The following is a 19,714-nucleotide window of genomic DNA, read 5'->3' on the forward strand; positions in this document are numbered from 1 at the left end:
CCCACTCCGTTGACCTCGAATCATCCCCGGCTTTTTCGAATCTTCGATCGAAGCTCAGGACCCAAAACCCTAGTTCATCTAATGAACCCTGAACTCACACCCTGGCACCTCCTGACCTCCCTCATACCCAAAACATACTTGGTTCCGTTCGAATCTTGCTAGAACCATCCGAACCCCAAATCAAACCCCCAAGAACCTTAGAAAGCCAGAGGTTGAAATCTGTCCCAACTAAAGGATGATTTGGGGTCTAATCGACTTTAGTCGAAGTGTTCTCAGTTGAGAACACTCGATTAAGGTCCGTTCGACCTCAAAAAATTCGAGTTTGAGTTCGAATCAGGGTCGTCCAGGTCCCGAGATCTTGAGGTATTTTCCCTTTCCTGTTTGTTCCATGTTTGTGTTTGTTTATTCTTTTTTGCTTTAGTATAGCTTTATTGATTTTTTCAATTTTTGTCGATGATTTTGCCCTTCTCCATCAGACCTTTTATTTGGTCCAATTTTATCATTACTTCTGTTTGTTGTCGATTGTTATATGTTATAATTTGTGTAATCGATTGAATAAGTGTCGTCGATTAGTCTGGTATGCTCGAGTGTTAGATTAGCATGATAATAGTTTAATTTTTGGTTCGTTCAGTATGTTGACAATGTTCATTTGTTCTTGTTTAGGTTTAATCTAGAAGTGTGTTAGTTTAATCACTGAATCTTTATTTTTATCGTATTTGGTTTGAATTGAGTTTCAAGCTTAAAATGCTGATTAAGTTCAATGACTCGGATCTACTTGTTGGTTCTGTTAAGTGTATTCTGATATGAATTTGGTTGTTGAATTGTTCTATTATTGTTGATTGGGAGTTAGTTTCATTTGTTTAATTAGTCAATTGTTAGGATTTCTAACTTAGTTGAATTGGTTATAGCTGATGGATTTGGTTGAAAGGGGCTGAGGTAGGATAATACACAGGGGTTAAGGGGGTAATTTGGGGATTAAAAAGTTCAGAAATCGGCTAGTTTAAGTGGGATGTCAGTAAGGCACTTAAGTAACATTAAACTAATGCATTTGTTAGTGCTAATGGGGAACAAAACATAATAGCATGAGGGGATTAATTGAATATTATAAGCGGCCCATGCCTTTGGACACAAGACAGTTGATAATGGGCTGTAAGGAAATATGATGGGGAAAAAATACTCTCTTAATTAGTTAGAGTGCTCCTAAGGGCTGGTAGGGTCAGTGTTTGGTTATAAATAGAGCCATTTAAGACAGATTGGGAGGATTCTGAAAATCTGAAGAGAGACCTAGAGGGAGTTTAAAAGAAAGGGTATTGTTCCATTGAGTTCTAGGCAGAATTCAATTTGGAGAGTTTTGGGAGTTGAAAAAGAATAGCTATTGTTTCATTGCCTCGCTTAGGATCTGAAATAACTAGAACCTTTCTTCCTTTTACTTCTGCTCTATACTTGGAGTCGTTTATAGGTTTGGATCTGTTTGTTTGAATCAAAATTCAATACCAGTTGGTTTGGTCAAGGTTGTGTTTGGGTGTTCTTTTTTTGGTTTCTACTGGGTTCATACTATTCTTGGTTTGGTCTAGTTAAGATCTGGGCTGTTGTTGATTTCTGCCCGTTACTACTGCTTGTTGATTGTTGAATACCAGTTGACTACTTGCTGCTGACCTCTCCTTTTCTATTTGATTCGATTTCCAGGTACACATCTCAGACTGTTTCAATGTATTGTCTCCTGTCGGAATAGCGAAAATGAAACTGAAGTTTTCTGCCGTAGATCTGTTGTCCTCATAGTTTCATTATGTTTTTATATAACTTATGTAGTTTGGTTTGCTGTATGCTGTAATTAATTGGGGTGTATAACTGGACTGATTAAGTTGAATTATGTAGGTTGTTGGACTGTTGATTTATGGTTATTCTAGCTTTAGACTTAATATGGTTAGTATTTATTTAGTTGAGCATTTGGCTGTTTAAAATTTAAGAACCAAAATCAGTTTAAAATTACAAACAAGTTGAAAGCAGGAGGCACTGACCACATCAAGTTCATTTCTAAGCCAAACGTGCTTCAGGAGTTGGAATTTTGACATAATGGTTAATATTAGTTCAGGGCTTAAACCATTTCTCATGAGTAATTTTCTTTTATTTTGATTGGCATGTGAACTCAAATGGTCCTCCCAAATTAATATTAGTGTTTGAGTATAAGTCAATGAAGCAATGGTCAAGTGTGTTAAGTTTTGGTCAATAAGTTGGTCAATTTGATTTAGGTAGCATAAGTTGAATCCATATGATAATCGTGTTCTCTATTTCAAAAGCAGGTTCATTAATGCCAATTAGTAATATTAGTTCGGATCAACCTAAAAATAATCGGGTTTTCACGATCGTGTTTCCAGTAGCTAATACATAAGTATTTTGAGTCTTAAACTAGGGTTCTAGGGATCACTATTTCATTAATTTCTAATAAGTAAATACGGCTTCTCCTTGATTCTAATTGTTAAGCACGTTTGAATAATCTGGATAATCTCAGTGAATAAATTAGGATTTCTTTTTTTTAAAAGACGAATAAAGTAGAGAATCATAGTTGCTTTTAGGTTTGCTCTCTTAAAACACATGAGATGGGCCTCGCCGATCAAAACAAATGCATAAATTGTGGAGTCCTCTTAAATCGTTATAATGAATATATAGAATTCGGGATGAGCCGTTTAGCAAATTTTATGGCCTTCCCCAACATAATAACGCACTAGTCACTTTAGGCGCGCTTTTAATAACATTACCTCCCTAAACTCGGGTGCACATTTACGTGACCCAAATCCAAATCTCAACGGAGTCGAAATGTGTCAATAACCATGGGTGCATTGATGTGACGTGGTTCGAGATGTGTTTTCACGACGTTGCAGTTCTCGTTAAAAAATAATAATAATAAAAGCGGTAAAAAGTTTAAATTTGCACATAGGTTCAATATAAATTAAAATCAGATAAATAAGCCGAATATGACAGTTGAGCGACCCTGCTAGAACCACGGAACTCGGGAATGCCTAACACTTTCTCCCGGGTTAACAGAATTCCTTATCCAGATTTCTGGTTCTCCGACTGTAATATACAATTAATCTTTTCCTCGACTCGGGATTCAACCGGTGACTTGGGACACCATAAATCTCCCTAGTGGCGACTCTGAATTAAAAAATAAATCCCGTTTCGATTATCCTTTAATTGAAAAAACTCCTTTATATACCCCTTTCCGGGGTGTAGGTGAAAAAGGAGGTGTGACACTCTTGTATACTATGCAATTAATGCTGAAATATACTCAAGTTTGTTGAATTCATTTGCTAAAACTTCAGCCCAATGTGCTGAAGTTCTTTAGTTCATTTCTAAAATCTTCAGCACCTAATGAGCTGAAGTTGTTTTCCCTGCATTCATGAATCCCTGTCATATAGCTTTTTCAAAAGAAACTTCAGCTGATATGCTGCAGTTATTAAGCTTATTTCTAAAAATTTCTGCACTTAATAAGCTAAAGTTTTCTGTGCAGCATTCATTAATTATGTCATACATCTTTTTCCAAAAAAATTCAGTAGAAGATGCCTAAGTGATTTAGTTCATTTGTAAAAATTTCAGTACAAACAACCTAAAAATTCTTCTATTCACTTTCCTAATACTTGCCACTAACATGAATCTGCAGGATGAGTTCAACTTGCGTTGTTATAACTTTCAATGGGAGTTGGACTCCTGATTTCAAATACTTGGATCATGATACAAAACTTATTCTACTTAATAAGCACATATCATTCAATACTTTCCTGAAGAAAATTAGTGAAGTTGCAAATATTGATTCAACCAGATATGCACTAAAAGTATGGTTTGATATCAAACTAAATACAAGCAAAGGAATGCTTGTAACTTAAGATGAAGAACTCAGTACCTGTATACATTTGCTTACAACTGATTCACCCTATAAGAATTGCCATTTCATTAACAAAAAAATACATCCTTCAGAATCTGCAGCATTGAAACAATCTCTTGCACATGCGATATATTCAGAACCTTTTGCTGATTATCAACATGAAGTAGGACAACCAATAATGGAAGTAGACAACGAGCAACAACCTTCTAACATTACAGCTGCTTCAAAATATATAATGCTGCAACAATTACCCCCTCCTCCAATAAATTCATACTAGTTTGTCGATGACCAAGAAGAAGAAGGACAACAAATAATGCAAATTGACAACCAACACACAATCCAACAAAGCTTTTTGTTACCTTCTGCAATGATAAGCAACAACGAAGATGAAGTAAACATGGAGCTTATACCGATAACATCAGATAGAATTGAAGAAATTGCTGAAAGTTCTTGTGCTTCTCAGAAATCAAGAAAAAGAGTGAGGAGAAAGCTGAAAGAATCTCCACCATGTAAAATACTTAGGCACGATGCGTTGCTTATGGAAGTAAGAGTTGGATAAATTTTTGAGAACAAACAAAACATGACTAAATTTTTCTGCAGCTTAGAGATAAACCAGAAAGTTGAATTCACTGCTGTTAGATCATGTTCAAAGAGATACGAGCTGAAATGCATCGTGGACAAATGTGGTTGGAATGTACGTGCTACCAGAATAAAAAATTCCACACTATTCATGATGATAAAATATCATAACATCTATGAATGCTCGGTTGATGCAAGAAAACCAGATCAGAAGCATGCTATATCAAATTTTATAAGTGAACAAATTATAGACCATATTCGAGACAAAAAGATAGAGGTTACACCAGCCTTTGTAGAAAATGAAATGAAAAAGAAATTTGGAATTGACATTGGTTATCACAAGGTATAGCGTGCTATTCAAAAAGCTGTTGCTTGCATAAGGGGAACACCTGAAGAGAACTACCAGATTCTTCCTTCATACCTACACATGATGGTGGGCAAAAACTCAGAAACGTACACAAGCATAAAAAGAGATGCGCAGAATAGGTAAGCAAAATAATACTAACCATCATCCTGAAGTTTCAAATGTTTCTATTTGAAAAACTTCACATCTTATGATTTTTTTTTTTTTGTGTTTCACTGTACAGATTTGCTTACATGTTCTTTGCTCCTGCGGCATCAATAGCTGGTTGGTCCTACTGTAGACCCGTTATTGCAGTAGATGCAACGTTTTTAAAGTCAAAATATCATGGTGTTCTATTTGTTGATGTATCAAAGGATGCAAACAATCAAATCTTTCCTCTATGTTTTGGTGTAGCAGATTCAGAAAACAATGAGGCATACATTTGGTTCTTCGGGGAAATGAGAAAAGCAATTCAAGTCCGTCGTGAACTGGTTTTCTTGTCAGATAGAAACCAATCGATCGCAAATGGGATTAGAAAAGTTTTTCCTAAAGCTCACCATGGTATCTGCCTCTATCACTTTGAGAAAAATTTAAAGCAAAGACATGCAAAAGCCATGGTAATAAATCTTTTTCAAAGTGCTGCAAGGTCATACAAACGTGAAGATTTTAATCAATTAATGTCCCAACTCAAAAGTATTGACAAGAAAACATACAATTACATAATGGAAGAGCCTCCCGAGAGATGGGCTCGATCGTGGTTCCCACGGCGACATTATGATATGCTAACAACAAACATGGTAGAATCAATGAATTCAGTTTTACTAAAAGGGAGAGAAATGCCTATTTTAAGAATGTTAGATTTTATCCAAGAAAAGTTGGGAGAGTGATTTTACGAACGGAGAAAAAAGGCAAATAAAACTTTTCACAGAGTATCAATATGGGCAGAAGAAGAGATGACTAGGAAGATGGACTTGGTTTGCAAAATATTTGTGAGTATATTTATTAACTTCAGCTTTTTATATCTATTGCAGCGATTTACTGCTTACATTTAAAAAAATTCATACTTTTTCTTTTTGAAGCAAAAATACACTAATATAGTTTGTCTTAATTTTTTATTCCTTGTTAGGTGTTCAACCTTGACTCAATGTTGTTTAGAATAAATAGTGAAGGAATCAAATTCATTGTGGACTTAAAGAAGTGAACTTGTGACTTCCTGGAATTCCAACTTGATGAATTGCCCTGTTCACATGCAATTGTTGCTATAAATAAGAGATATTTGCAGAAATATGATTACTGCTCAAATTGGTATTCAAGGAAAACATGGTTGAAAACATATGAAGGACATGTGAATACCGTGGGAGATCAAAAATCATGGGATATACCACAAAATGTACAATTTGAGATCACAAAACCTCCCGATGTAGAGATTTTACAAGGAAGAAGACAAAAGAAGAGGCATATACCTGCGACTGAATCAGTACCAATCAAGTCTACCAAATGCAGTCGATGTAAATAAGTTGGGCATAATAGAACAACTTGCTTGTCTTCTCCAGCACCTTATCCATATTCCAAGAAACACACTGAAAAATACTCCAACCTTCAACAATCCTTGGTCTGAATTTAGACTTTCTTTATTGTATGACAAAGTTGAAATGTGATTTTTTTCATAGGAATAAAAAAATAAGCTCTTGGACTATTTTATATACTGCTAAAGTACAAATCACTCATTTTTGTTGCGCAGGCTTACAGGTTTGGTTGCAATTTTAAAAAGTACGCAATGATTTCTGTGACAAAAATATCAGCTTATAGTATGTGAAATACATATCATTAAACAAACACACACACACACACACACACACACACACTTACACACATACATACACACACACACATACACACTAGTACAACACACAAAAAGAAATGCATGTACAAACAAAAGCTGCAGCATCTCTAAGCTGAAGTTATAGAAAAAGAACTTAATAAAAACTAAGAACCATACTACAACTAAGAAATATAAAGCAAATAGCAACAAATAACAAGGATAATGCAACAGAAAGCTAAGAACAAAGAGGATGACAATTACATTGATATAAAAAGAGACGAGAACAACAAACAAAGTACAAACAAAACTTCAGCTCTCTGGACTGAAGTTATACAAAATGAACTTAAAAACTTCAGCTCTATAGGCTGAAGTAAACAAAAAAGCATAGCATTAAAACATAAAAAAAGGATTACAAACACTAACAATCATCACCATCATCATCATCACAGTACTGCTCAATTTCTCTATATATCTCATCATCATCATCAGTATCGGAGATAACAATAGGGTAGTCGGGCAAAAGACCACTGAATCCAAGAAAATCAATCTTCAACTTGTTGAATTCATCACGCAGCTGACTTTGTTCGACGATTACTCTGTCCATAAGAGTAAGAAGAGTCTTCAGATTGTTTTGCAGCTTGGAATAGTCGTTCCAACTGGGAAACTGAAAACTATCAAACTGCTGCACAACCTTGTCGAACGAGGTTGAATAACCTCTACGACTACATTCCAGTTTAAGCCTGTTCTGGAATGATTCATTCGCAAAGAGCTTTGGTCTGATTCTCTCCCAATCAGCCTTTATTTGATCCCACAAAAACATAAGATTAGCCATCGCTTTGTTATTGTACCACTCACACTTCAAACTCTCCCACTTCTACATAATTTCATCTATATTAGGCTTCCTACTTCCGCTTGCACCAGATATCTTTTCGTTAAAAAAAGCTGAAAGACTAAGGATGAATATAAATTTAAAGAAATATGATGGAAGTCTATGAATGACTATTTTCAAATGAAGAGATTGTTAATATAGACAAAGAGTTCACCTAATCAATTTAATATCTATAAATGTAAAAGTAACTTTTCAGCTGTTTTTACTGCTTTATGTTCAGAGAAATTGAATGAAACAAGATAAGTAGGTGGTAAAAACAAGTATGTGGTAAATGCAAAAAGAAATGTAACTTCAGCCGTAATAAAGTCCACAGTTTTTCTATAGTAAAAAAATAACTTCAGCCTGAAAAATATCTTTTCGGATCATTTACTATATAGTCAAACAAATGTAAATGAAAGATGAAATAGGTGACAAAAGACAAAAAGTAGATAGTAAATGCAAAAAAGATAAGTATCAACTTAAAAAAATACCAAAACATGCAGAAGTTTTTGTCATAAGCTTTTCCAAAATCTTTAGCCCAATGTGCTGAAGTTATTTAGTTCATTTCTAAAAACTTCAGCACATCATAAGCTGAAGCTTTTCATCGTGGATTCAATAGTTTTGTCGTAAAGCTTTTTCAATAACTTCAGCCCAATATGCTGAAGTTATTTAGTGCATTTATAAAAACTTCAGCACCTGGTAAGCTGAAGTTATTGTTCTGGACTCGATAATTTTTGTCGTAAAGTTTTTCAAATAACTTACGCAGAAACTGCTTTAGTGTATTTAGTGATGAGCTGAAGTTTTTGTCGTACATTTGACACTTTTGTTTTGACTTTTAGCCAAAACTTCGGCTTAAAAAGCAAAAGTTATTTACTTCATGCTCAAGTTTAGCATGTTGAATTTCAACAAAAATATACTTGAAATTCATGAAAAAACACACAAACATATTTGAATCAATCCAAGTCACTTAATTCACACAAAATAATATATATTCACAAAATCCAATTTTGTTTTCACTTACATCCTTGGAAAAAAAAGAAAAAATTAGTTTTTTGTTTACAAGTTATTCTCTATTCAAAAAATTTACAGAGTGCCTTCATATTCTCCATAGTCATGTCCTAGTTGCTCTTCTTGGTTTTGTTAACCACATTCCATGAACCTTCACTATGTCTTCAACTGATTCACAGAAGCAGCAATACGAGCACTTGACACAGGTTGACGAAGTTTAGTACTATGATATTTTTAGCAACTACCGTCTTCTTTCATAAGAAAAAAATAAGAAAATATTGGCCAAAGACATGCTTACTGGTGTGCATCTGGGATTTCGTGGGAAGCAAAGATAGTAAAGGAGAAGTCCAAAATACTTCATATGTGATGGAGAGTGGCCATATCAAAAACTCAAGCCCCAGAAAATTTGCTCTTTTTCCTAAAAGTTAAATTTATCAACTAGTAAAAAGAGCAAATTGTCCTGGAGCTCGAGTTTTTGATCTGGCCACTCTCCTTTACATATCAAGTATTTCGACGTCTCCTTCACTATCTTTGCTCCGCACGAACTCCCTACTACACCCAATAAGCATGTCTTAGCCAACATTTTCTTGTTTTTCTTTGAATACAAATTTAAAGAAATATGATGGAAGTCTATGGATGACTATGAAATTTTCAAGTGAAGAGATTGTTAATATAGCCAATTTAATATCTATAAATGCCGAAGAGATTGTTAACTATTTTTTGTTCACAGAAATTGAATGTAACAAGATAAGTAGTTGGCAAAACAAATAAGTGCTAAATGATAGTAGTTGGTAAATGCAATAAAAAAATAGTAAAAACTAAGGCCACAAAAAATAGTAAAACTTTGGCTCAATGTCCTGAAGTTTTTTAGTATATTTCTAAAGACTTCAGCACCTGATAAGCTAAAGTTTTTGTGTTGGATTCAATAGTTTTTGTCGTAAAGCTTTTTCAAAAAACTTTGGCCCAATGTGCTGATGTTTTTAGTATATTTCTAAAGACTTCAGCACCCGATAAGCTGAAGCTTTTGTGTTAGATTCAATAGTTTTTGTTGTAAAGCTTTTTCAAAAAACTTCGGCCCAATGTGCTGATATTTTTTAGTATATTTCTAAAGACTTCAGCACCCGATAAGCTGAAGCTTTTGTGTTGGATTCAATAGTTTTTGTCATAAAGCTTTTTAAAAAAAATTCGGCCCAATGTGCTGAAGTTTTTTAGTATATTTCTAAAGACTTCAGCAGTCGATAAGCTGAAGTGTTTGTATTGGATTCAATAGTTTTTGTCGTAAAGCTTTTTCAAAATACTTCGGCCCAATGTCCTGAAGTTTTTTAGTATATTTCTAAAGACTTCAGCACCTGATAAGCTGAAGTTTTTGTGTTGGATTCAATAGTTTTGTTATGACTTTTAACCAAAACTTCAGCTTAAAAGGCATAAGTCATTTACTTCATGCTTAAGTTTTTTGAAACAAAAATGTACTTAAAATTCATGATAAAAGACACAAACATATTTGTATGACACAAAAGTGAACTAAAAAAATAATTAATGTATATTTACAAAATCCAAATTATATTCAACCAATCCTCTAATCAAAAAAATCACACAGAGTCTCTTCAAAATCTCTATAATCATGTCCTTCTTGTTCTTCTGGAGTTTCATAGCCGCTATCTTTTTTCCACTTTCCATGAGCCCAAAGATTGGCAGCCAATTCTCTCCTGAATGTCAATGACTGACTTTGATCAAAATTGAAGACATCTTCTTTCTTCAACCGCATATCAATAAACTTAAGAGCAAATATACCCCCAATCAACACTACAAAAACACATGAAAAAGAAATTAAAGAATTGTTAACACAAGGGCAAAAATAATAAACATAAGATGCATGGTAAAACATATGCGAAACACGTACTTGTTAGTCTGTTGCGGTGTCTTCATCCACATAATTTGAAATTTTTCCACAGGACTTTCCCCATAAAATTTATTGTGTGCCCCAAAATCCAAGCATTTGAGACAGTGTGGGATCAATCGGGCATAAATTCTGACACGTTCAAGCGTACGATCGTATGTTACACTGACCATGGAATCATACACATATATAATTTTATCTTTAAAGTCCAAAATTCCAAAAAAGTAGTGTGTAGATGTCTGGCCCGTCCTTGGCTTAAGTCGAAATGGAAAGAATACTTTTCTAGCAGATGCCCATGAGATACCACAGGAAAGGTCGAGGCCTTTTACGTAGTTGGCCACCTTTTCATTCGTTGATTCTTCCTCAAGCCAACTAAAGTCCGTAAGTGGCTGAATAACCGCTTCCTCTTCTTCTTCTTCAGCCTGTTGTTTGGATATCCTCTTTCTCTTTGATTTGCTCTTTTTTTGATCCTGCATTCTCTTTTGCTTTCTTTTGTTAATTATCTTCATCTTTTCTTCTGAAGGATGAATACCATCCAGCTTAGTCATATACTGATCGAAAAGTAAATCTGTTACTGCACATCTTGATTTTGGATAACGTGAAAGGTGATAGCAATATTTTTTGCGCAAGTAATATATGCCCACATCAATATGCTGCAAATGAACTACAACAAATGATAACATGTGAAAATACCACTATGAATTTTAGAAAAAACGCATTACAAAACTACAAACAACATGACAAAAACTTAAGCATATTCAGTTTGAAGTGTTAGGCTGAAGTTTTAGCAAATAAGCTAAAAACCTTCAGCACTTTACTATGAATAAAGCTGAAGTTTTCCAAATTACAGTGTAAAAACTTTACTATAAAAAATAAGCTGAAGTTTTGGGAAATACAATTGAAAACCAATTTAAAAACAAACTTAATAACTTACTTCATCCGCAAGATCAGAGTCAGGATCCATAAGCTCAGAAAAGAATGATTTTGCAATATCAAATCCAGCTAATCTGAATCGATTGGAATCATATTCACTGGCATCCATGTCCAACCACTCTGTAAATCTTTCGATCAATCCACTGTCTTGATAAACATAATAGAAGGGACACCTTCTTGTATTCTTTCCTACTTTCCAATCTTGGCCCCTTTGCTTTTTTTTTTATAAACTACATAAGGAGATCTTAACCAAATACTCTCCATACGAATCTTTTTCCCTTTTTTATCCGGTTTTCTTTTTGCTTGCTCTTCCTGCTGTTCCGTCACAACTAACTGTTGTTGTTCAACAGCAGGGGGAAAACTACAGCCATCGTGGAAGATGCTTGAACAACTCCCTGTTGTTCACGACGTTCTTGTGCCTCTTCACGAACAACAATAGCAACAGAATTACTTTCTGAATCAGTCCCTTGTGTACTACCAAGTCAGGATCCATAAGCTCGGTAAAGAATGATTTTGCAATATCAAATCCAGCTAATCTGAATCGATTGGAATCATATTCACTGGCATCCATCTCCAACCACTCTATAAATCTTTCGATCAATCTACTGTCTTCATTAACATAATGGAAGGGACGCCTTCTTGTATTCTTTCCTACTTTCCAATCTTGCCCCTTTTGCTTTTTTTTTATAAACTACATAAGGAGATCTCAACCAAATACTCTCCATACAAATCCTTTTCCCTTTTTTATCTGGTTTTCTTTTTGCTTGCTCCTCCTGCTGTTCTGTCACAACTAACTGCTGCAGTAGGGGGGAAAACTACAGCCATCGTGGCAGATGCTTGACCAACTTCCTGCTATTCACGGCATTCTTGTGTCTCTTCACGAACAATAACAGCAGCAGAATTACCTTCTGAATTAGTCCCTTGTGTACTACCAAGTAAAAATAAACATAAATTGAAGTTGGGGATATCACTGGTGTCACACATAGGAGAACTGAAAATCTTCCTTCTCTTAGGTTTTGGAAGAAGTTCTGATGCATCATATGAGATCTGCAAAAGCAAAGAAAATATAAACATAAATAAAACTGATAGAAAACACACATTAGGCAAAAAACAGCTTGTAATTGAATTGCAGAAAATAACTACCTGGTCTAATGTTGCGACACAGATGGTGTTTGCATTCCAACAGATCCTGTATCTTCATGCAAAAAAAAACTAAATAATACTGATAAATTTTATAAAATAATACCAACACACTTCACACCTGTCTGTGAGGCAACAAGTGTAAATATATGTGTTTCTCCTTTTTCATATAGCTGCATAAGCTCACCAAATTCTTTTTGAGCTGCCTCGAGTCTTTCTAAAAAATCATTCAAAAACATAAAAAAGAAAATAAAGTATGTGAAATTTCAAATTGTAAAAAATATACTTCAATCAAATATAATAAATTCATGATCTATAGAATACATTGACATTTGTCTTCCACTGTGGTTTCCCCAGACTGCATGCCTTTGTCAATATCAACATTTATAGCTTCATTCATTTGTGAACCAATGTCGAGGAGCATTGGAGTATTCTCTGAAAGGTTTTTCTCAACTCTACCTTCATTCAATTCAGCATCATCAGAGAGTTTTTGAGTTGTGTCAATTGAAGCACAACTAGTTTCAACTTCTACTGCATATTCATAAAGAGGGTGAATAGATCAACTAGTTTTTCTATATATAACATAGAAAAAATTTATACCTGTAGTGAAAATTTCAATACAGGATATTATTAAAAAAATAGTTAAAACTTCAACTCTAAGGAGGCTGAAGTTAGACAGTCACAAACAAAAACTTCGACAGTTACAAAAAAAAACATCAGCTCTAGAGCTGAAGTTCGACAGTTACAAAAACAAAAACTTCAGCTCTAGAGCTGAAGTTCACCAGTTACAAAACAAAACATTCAGCAAAAAAACATGTTGTAGCTTTTACAAAAAACACAAACACATGAAACAAAACTTCAGCTCCAATCTAAGGTATCATTGAAATATTATAAACATCACAATTTGTACCTGTATTAATAATTTCATGTGTATCACCACCTAGAAGTTCTTTGCAAATAGCTACTAATCCTGCATACCGATCATCATTCCCAATAGTGTTAGACACATCACTCGCTTTCAGTTCTAAAGTACAAACAAGTGCTTGATCTCCATCGCCAAACAAATTGCCTTTTCCAATATCACTTTCCAAAGTACAACTAGGTGCATGTTTTTCAGTGCCAACAACTTGATCATCTGAACCTTTCTCAGTTGTTAACTCTTCATCATTTCCATCTTTACTCTGTCTACAAACACTGGATTGTTCCTCTACACCTTGTTGTTGAACATGTTCATCGACTTCAACAGCCGCTTCCTTATGTGTAGCATTATCATCTGCGACTTTACACAATGCATCATGAGCATTATGTTCTTCAGTCTCAACAACTTGATTATCTGCACCTTGCTTGCTTCCAATATTCTTAGTTGATAACTGTGCTTCATCATTTCCATCTCTGCTCAATCCATCAACACTGGTACGTTCCTCTTCAAATTGTTCTTGAACATGTTGATCACCTACAAAAGTCGTTTCCTCACGTATAACATTTGCATCTGCGACTTTATCTAATGCATCATCAACAACATTAATATCCGATGGATATTCGTAACAGTCGTTCCCCCTATCATATTCTCGATGGTAACTCAAATCAAAATTGCCATCATCCATTCCATTTGATTTGTTGACAATCTTAAACAACTGTTCAAACTTCTCATCGAAATATTCCTAGAAAAAAAATTACTAACAATGATTAATCTGAATAACATCAGCAGAAATAAAAAGACTTCTCTATAAATTAGCTTACCTTCACTTTTACAAAAATCGCATCCACAAAAGCAGATCGCTCCTCCTTTTTAAACTTATCAAAAACTTCTTTCACGATTGTGCTTCTTTCTTTTTCTGCATGCCTTTGAACCTCCATCGTTAATCTCTAGAATAGACACACCACAAAAATTCAGATATAGAACAAAACTTTAGCTCAAAAACATGTTGTACTTTTACAAAACACAAAACCAAAAACTTCAGATCAAAACATACAGAACATATTGTGTCGAGTAATTCATTGTCATCAAAGTCACTTGTAGAACGGTAAGAACGACTTTGAGTACGAGATGATTAGCCAATAAAAGGAATTCGATTCGCTTCTTTTGATCGACTCCGACTAAGTGGTGATTCACCAATAATAGGAGTTTGATTCGATTCTTTTGATCAACTCAGAGTACGTGGTGATTCACCAGTTGAAGGACCCGCGTTAAGTACCTTTGAACGAATTCGGCTGCATGGTAATTGGCCAATTAAAGGCATTGAATTCAATTCCTCTTCTGTAGGAATTATATCCAATACCCTAAAGATGCGATATTTCTGTTTAATACAAAAAAGTATATTATGAGAATAAGAAAACTAATATGTCAACATATTAACACAAAGACACAAAAAAGTAACTTACTTCATGACTACTGAACATCTCAAAAAGTTCGGGAAATTTAGGCTCTCCCACACATACATAACGTAACATCCTAGGAACCTGAGGGATATCAAGGTACTCATCCTCTCTTATGTACTTCTCCCGAATATCTGGGAAGCGCTCATAGAACCAAGCACATAACGGATAAGGAAATCCACCAAATTTATACTCGTTGCATGGAATTTGTTCTGCTTGTCCAATGCATGTTTCAGTGAGTAAATGAGTTTCTCATAAGCCACATTATCCCAAAGATATTCAGCACAAACCTTATCATCTTCAACAATAGATGCATACTCCTCCATCACAGATGACTCAGTCTTTTTCCCAAACAAATTAGACTCTACAACAAGAATTTCTAGAAGCTTCACAGCATCATCATCGCTCTCGCATACATGTATGTGATTCACAGCATTCTTTGGAATTTCATTCTGAGTCATAAAATCTCGAATATCCTTCAAAGTCACACCCTTGGACTTACCAAAATAGTGCTTCAGAATATTGCTCTCTCGATTAATTGGTTTTTCAACATTATGTGTTGTGATCCGCAAACCACACATAATGTGAAAGTCTTCAAGGGTGAAGGAAACATCATAGCCAAAAATCTTGAAACTAATTGAGTCTCGATCATTCGTGAATATTCGAGAAAGACACAGACAATAAACCAACTTCATGCTGCATTTGAAATTCTCCATAGCCATAATGTATCGAAATGTACCATTATGAAGCTTATCCCGTTGTGTAGGAGTCAAGAAAGTTGCAATTAATCTCTTCAAATCGTGGTTCTCTTTCCAGTAACCCTTAGAGTTAAACCAATCTCGAGACTCAAAATATCTTTGACCTGGTCTTGTAGGTGGAGGAGCAGGAACATAAGGACCTGGGGGTATTACAGGTAGTCTAGGTGCTTTAGGTGCATTAGCTGCTTTGCGTACTTTAGTTGCATTAGGATCTTTAGGTGCTTTAGGTGTCATCTGTTCAAAAAAAAGTAAAACATACAAAAAATAACATCAGAACATTATCAAAAAGATCAGTTAAAACTTCAATCTCTAAGAAGGCTGAAGTTCGATAGTTACAAAACAAAACTTTAGCTTTAAAGCTGAAGTTCGCCAGTTACAAAAACAAAAATTTCAGCTCTAGAGCTGAAGTTCGACAGTTATAAAAACAAAACTTTCAGCTCTAGAGCTGAAGTTCACCAGTAACAAAACACAAAAACTTCAGCTCACCAATTACAAAACACAAAACATTCAGCCCCATGCTGTAGTTTTTACAAAAAACAAAACACAAATTCAAATCCAAAAATAATGCCAAAACATGAAGAAAAAAAAATTCAGCTCCTATCTAAGGTATCATCACTTTAATAGTATCATCTACTTAACTCTCAATTTTTTTAAAAATTTGGACGTCTAATCACTGAAGAATTTATAGAATTTTCATTAACAACATAAAAACTCGTTCAAAAAACCTAAAAACACAATCGTAAAAGTAAAACTAATGCACTTATCAAACTAAACACTAAGAAACTATTTAATCATAAATACATGACTATCAAAACCAAAACCAGAAAAAAAAACACAGAAAATCGTAAAATAAAACCCAGAAAATTAATACAATGTACCTGTGATTAAGTCGTAATGTGGGAACACGACGAATAGCAGTTGAAAAATCAAAACAACGACGAAAACCCTTTGATTTCAAAAAAGAACAAATCAAAAAACGCGAATAACGGGAGAGACAGAGACAGTAAAGGACTAGTGTATACTTGGAGAGAAAGTAGTCTTTTAATGAAGAAGGGCAAAATAGTCTTTTTAAAAGGCTTTTAACAAAAAAACGGGTACGGGTGCAAACAGAAAGACAAAGCGGCTACAGGTTAAAAAAGGACGTCCAAATAAGGCGCCTCGTACAATTTTTACGGAAACTGGAAAGAAAAGGAGAGCCGCGAGCTAACAGAGAAGTGCTTCCTTGTTCTGCTCTTATATTTCCATCCCTTTTTATTCAAATACACAGCATTTTAGGAGTTTCAGAATAGGGAAATACAGTATGGTGGTAGTCATTGGCAACTTTGTCATCGTTTGTTTCAGAATGATAAGGAGATATACATATCAACAACTATATACAAATTAGAATCGGTAGTTATATGAATTCTCATTATTCATGTCACTTCATTCTCCATTAAGTATAGGAAAGATCATGTATAGAAGAATAATTCAGTCCTTTCAAGACCAAACAGCCACATGTTGTGTTGCGTAAGAACTTTGGAACAACTTGTGCGACAAGAAATGGCCTACCCCCATTTCCTTCCAAGGATATCATGACTTTGTGCGACGAATTATTCCATTATGATAATGACATCCATTTCATTTCTTTAAAAATTCTAATCTCTTTAATCTGCCTTTTCCTTTTATCAAAATGCTCTCTCCCCACGCAAACCACCACCTGCATTACGTGAAAGGCTATGAAGCTCTTCAAACACAACAACATAATAATAAAATAATAACACTAGTAGAAGAGGAGTTCGATTGATTATTAAAGTAAATTAATCGGTCATTTTAAAGATGTCCAGTGTTTTTTTTTTGTATGAAACGAACATTAAAGTTGGGAGTGAATGTACAGTAAGACAGTATATATATTCGGTAAGCTCATGCCTAATTAATTATTCGGTATTTAAACCCACTGACCTGACTAATTGTATTCGCGCCATAGCACTGCTTCAGGTCTAAATATATTAGTAAGTTCATAACTTCATATGAATAATTTTGTAAACATATATATAGATGTTACACTAATTTATATTTTTTAAAGAAAAAACAATGAATGTAATATTATTTCTACCCATTCACATATAGCATAGGCATGAAGTTGTAATAACTCGAATATTTTTATATTCTAATAAATTAATAAATTTGAGAATCAGTTTTATTTATAACTATTGGTTCAATTAGTAAACTAATGGGAGGAAATTTATTATAATATATATAAAATAGTGTATTAAACAAATAGTTAATGGACTAATTACATATTACAAATTAAACTTTTGAGGTAAGTAGCTTTAGATCGAAAAGGATACCACATGGGCCGAACCCACCTTTTCCTTCTTTTTTTTCCGTGTAAAATAACTTAGGGTGTAGAGATGATAATTGTTGCTTTTAGTGGTAGAAAGAATACATGCACAAGAGCTTGGGTAAGAGCGGCGACGCACAAAGCGATTTTCTGGGGAAATTTCTCAATATTTTCAAAGGCTTCCGGTACTATTAAACTTTGAAATACAATTTCAATTTATTTAGGCCAAGTAGTAATTATGAGATAGTATATCAATCATGATATGGTAATGATTGGAGCAATTAAAATCAAGTGTAAGAATATGAGTTCAAACTGAGAACTCGTTATTAAGGGATCAACTTCGGACATTACCCATAAAAATACTGTTTGGTATCTTTAGTATTTATATATTTTAATTTTTATTCCAGAAGTATTATTACTACTCTATATGTACTACTTTGTGGGGAATTGTAATTTAATATTGAATAGTGTCAGATATTGAGATATGTTTATACTTTTAAGAATATGACATTGAGGTATATAGTAATGATGTATAATTACAAGCTTAAAATTTAGGAAAAATGAGAATTGACCCGTCAGTTGGAAATAAGATTGAAACTTAAACATGTATTGAACTCATAAGATTATACGTAATCAATTTTTTTGTGATTTACTTCAGGATTTTATTAGTTGACTTATAATTGACTTGTCCAAATATTATGAACATGGTTCACCTGAATTAATTCGGACATGTTATTGAGTATTTTGGATAGAAAGAGGACATGAAGGCTGTTTAGTTGATGTTGCGGACGTTGCAAGATCAGGGTACATGCCATTTAGCGAGGTAAGTGAGACTTCGGGTTTTAAAAGTGTGTTTTCTTTGCATGGTCCATGTGTTGGGATAAGTGTGCGCTTGGCAGAGTCGGTGGTCTTAGACTAGCCGCAAATATATTATTTTATGAAGAAAAAAAAATATTATTTTATAAGTTATTTGATAGTGTGATTCAGTTGTGCGCCATGATATTAAGTTTGATACGGCTGTGCGTCATGATGTTGAGTTTGATACGGTTGTGCGCCATTATGTTGAGTTTGATACGGCTGTGCGCCATGATGTTGAGTTTGATACGGCTGTGCACCATGATATTAAGTTTGATACGGCTGTGCGCCATGATGTTGAGTTTGATACGGTTGTGTCATGATGTTGAGTTTGATATGGTTGTGCGCCATGATGTTGGGCCATTGTGTATGCCTTTGTACATCACTCAAGCATTGTGTATGCTTTGTTACATATTTGAGGCATTGTGGTGCCGTTGTGGACTCGTTAGTGTGTTGGTAAATTCCTTTCACTGCAATTTTGATAAGTCCTTAGTGGGTATCCATGTTGGTTAATTCTTAATAACTCTGTTGATACACATATATTGAGTTATTGTATAATTATCATATTTACTTTATTATTCGTGTTGCAGTGTGTTTGTATTTTCTAACACTTGTTCCAGAGGTATTTAAAGTGATGGGTCGAGGATCTTACTGGATTATATTTACGTATAATTCACTCCTTAACTGCATCTCTATGCAGATACCGTTGCGGGAGATAGAGCTAGTGGCTGATGAGTTTGTTCGAGTGGATCCTATTGCTGAGGTGAGCCACCACATTGTTCGTGGAGGCTTTCGTTTCAAACTTACCTAGTTCGTGTTAGTTATTTCTTTTTTTTTTCTTTGGGGTTTGCAAACCCGTCAATAAACCTCATATTACTCTGTTAGATGCTCCATGATCTTAGAGTGGGATTTGGGCTAGAGTTTTATTAATTGAG

At 34.4% G+C, this 19,714-nt stretch overlaps 1 protein-coding gene across 1 annotated transcript; it reads left to right on the forward strand.

The window, feature by feature from the left end:
* The first annotated feature begins 4,460 nt into the window (after positions 1-4,460).
* LOC138888366 (protein FAR1-RELATED SEQUENCE 5-like) lies at positions 4,461-5,689 on the forward strand. Its single transcript, XM_070170218.1, has 3 exons — positions 4,461-4,574; positions 4,809-4,945; positions 5,047-5,689. The coding sequence occupies exons 1-3, from the start codon at positions 4,461-4,463 to the stop codon at positions 5,687-5,689; spliced, it is 894 nt and encodes a 297-aa protein (XP_070026319.1).
* The last annotated feature ends 14,025 nt before the right edge of the window (positions 5,690-19,714 follow it).

Source organism: Nicotiana sylvestris, chromosome 3 (genome assembly GCF_000393655.2).
Source record: "Nicotiana sylvestris chromosome 3, ASM39365v2, whole genome shotgun sequence".
Taxonomy (NCBI): Eukaryota; Viridiplantae; Streptophyta; class Magnoliopsida; order Solanales; family Solanaceae; genus Nicotiana; species Nicotiana sylvestris.

What these genes read in the sequence shown, in the direction of transcription:
- LOC138888366 (XM_070170218.1), top strand. Translation starts at nt 4,461, where the DNA reads ATGACTAAATTTTTCTGCAGCTTAGAGATAAACCAGAAAGTTGAATTC. An exon ending in TGGACAAATGTGGTTGGAAT is followed by an intron (nt 4,575 to 4,808) that starts GTACGTGCTACC and finishes CACAAGGTATAG; the next exon opens with CGTGCTATTCAAAAAGCTGT. An exon ending in AAAAGAGATGCGCAGAATAG is followed by an intron (nt 4,946 to 5,046) that starts GTAAGCAAAATA and finishes TTCACTGTACAG; the next exon opens with ATTTGCTTACATGTTCTTTG.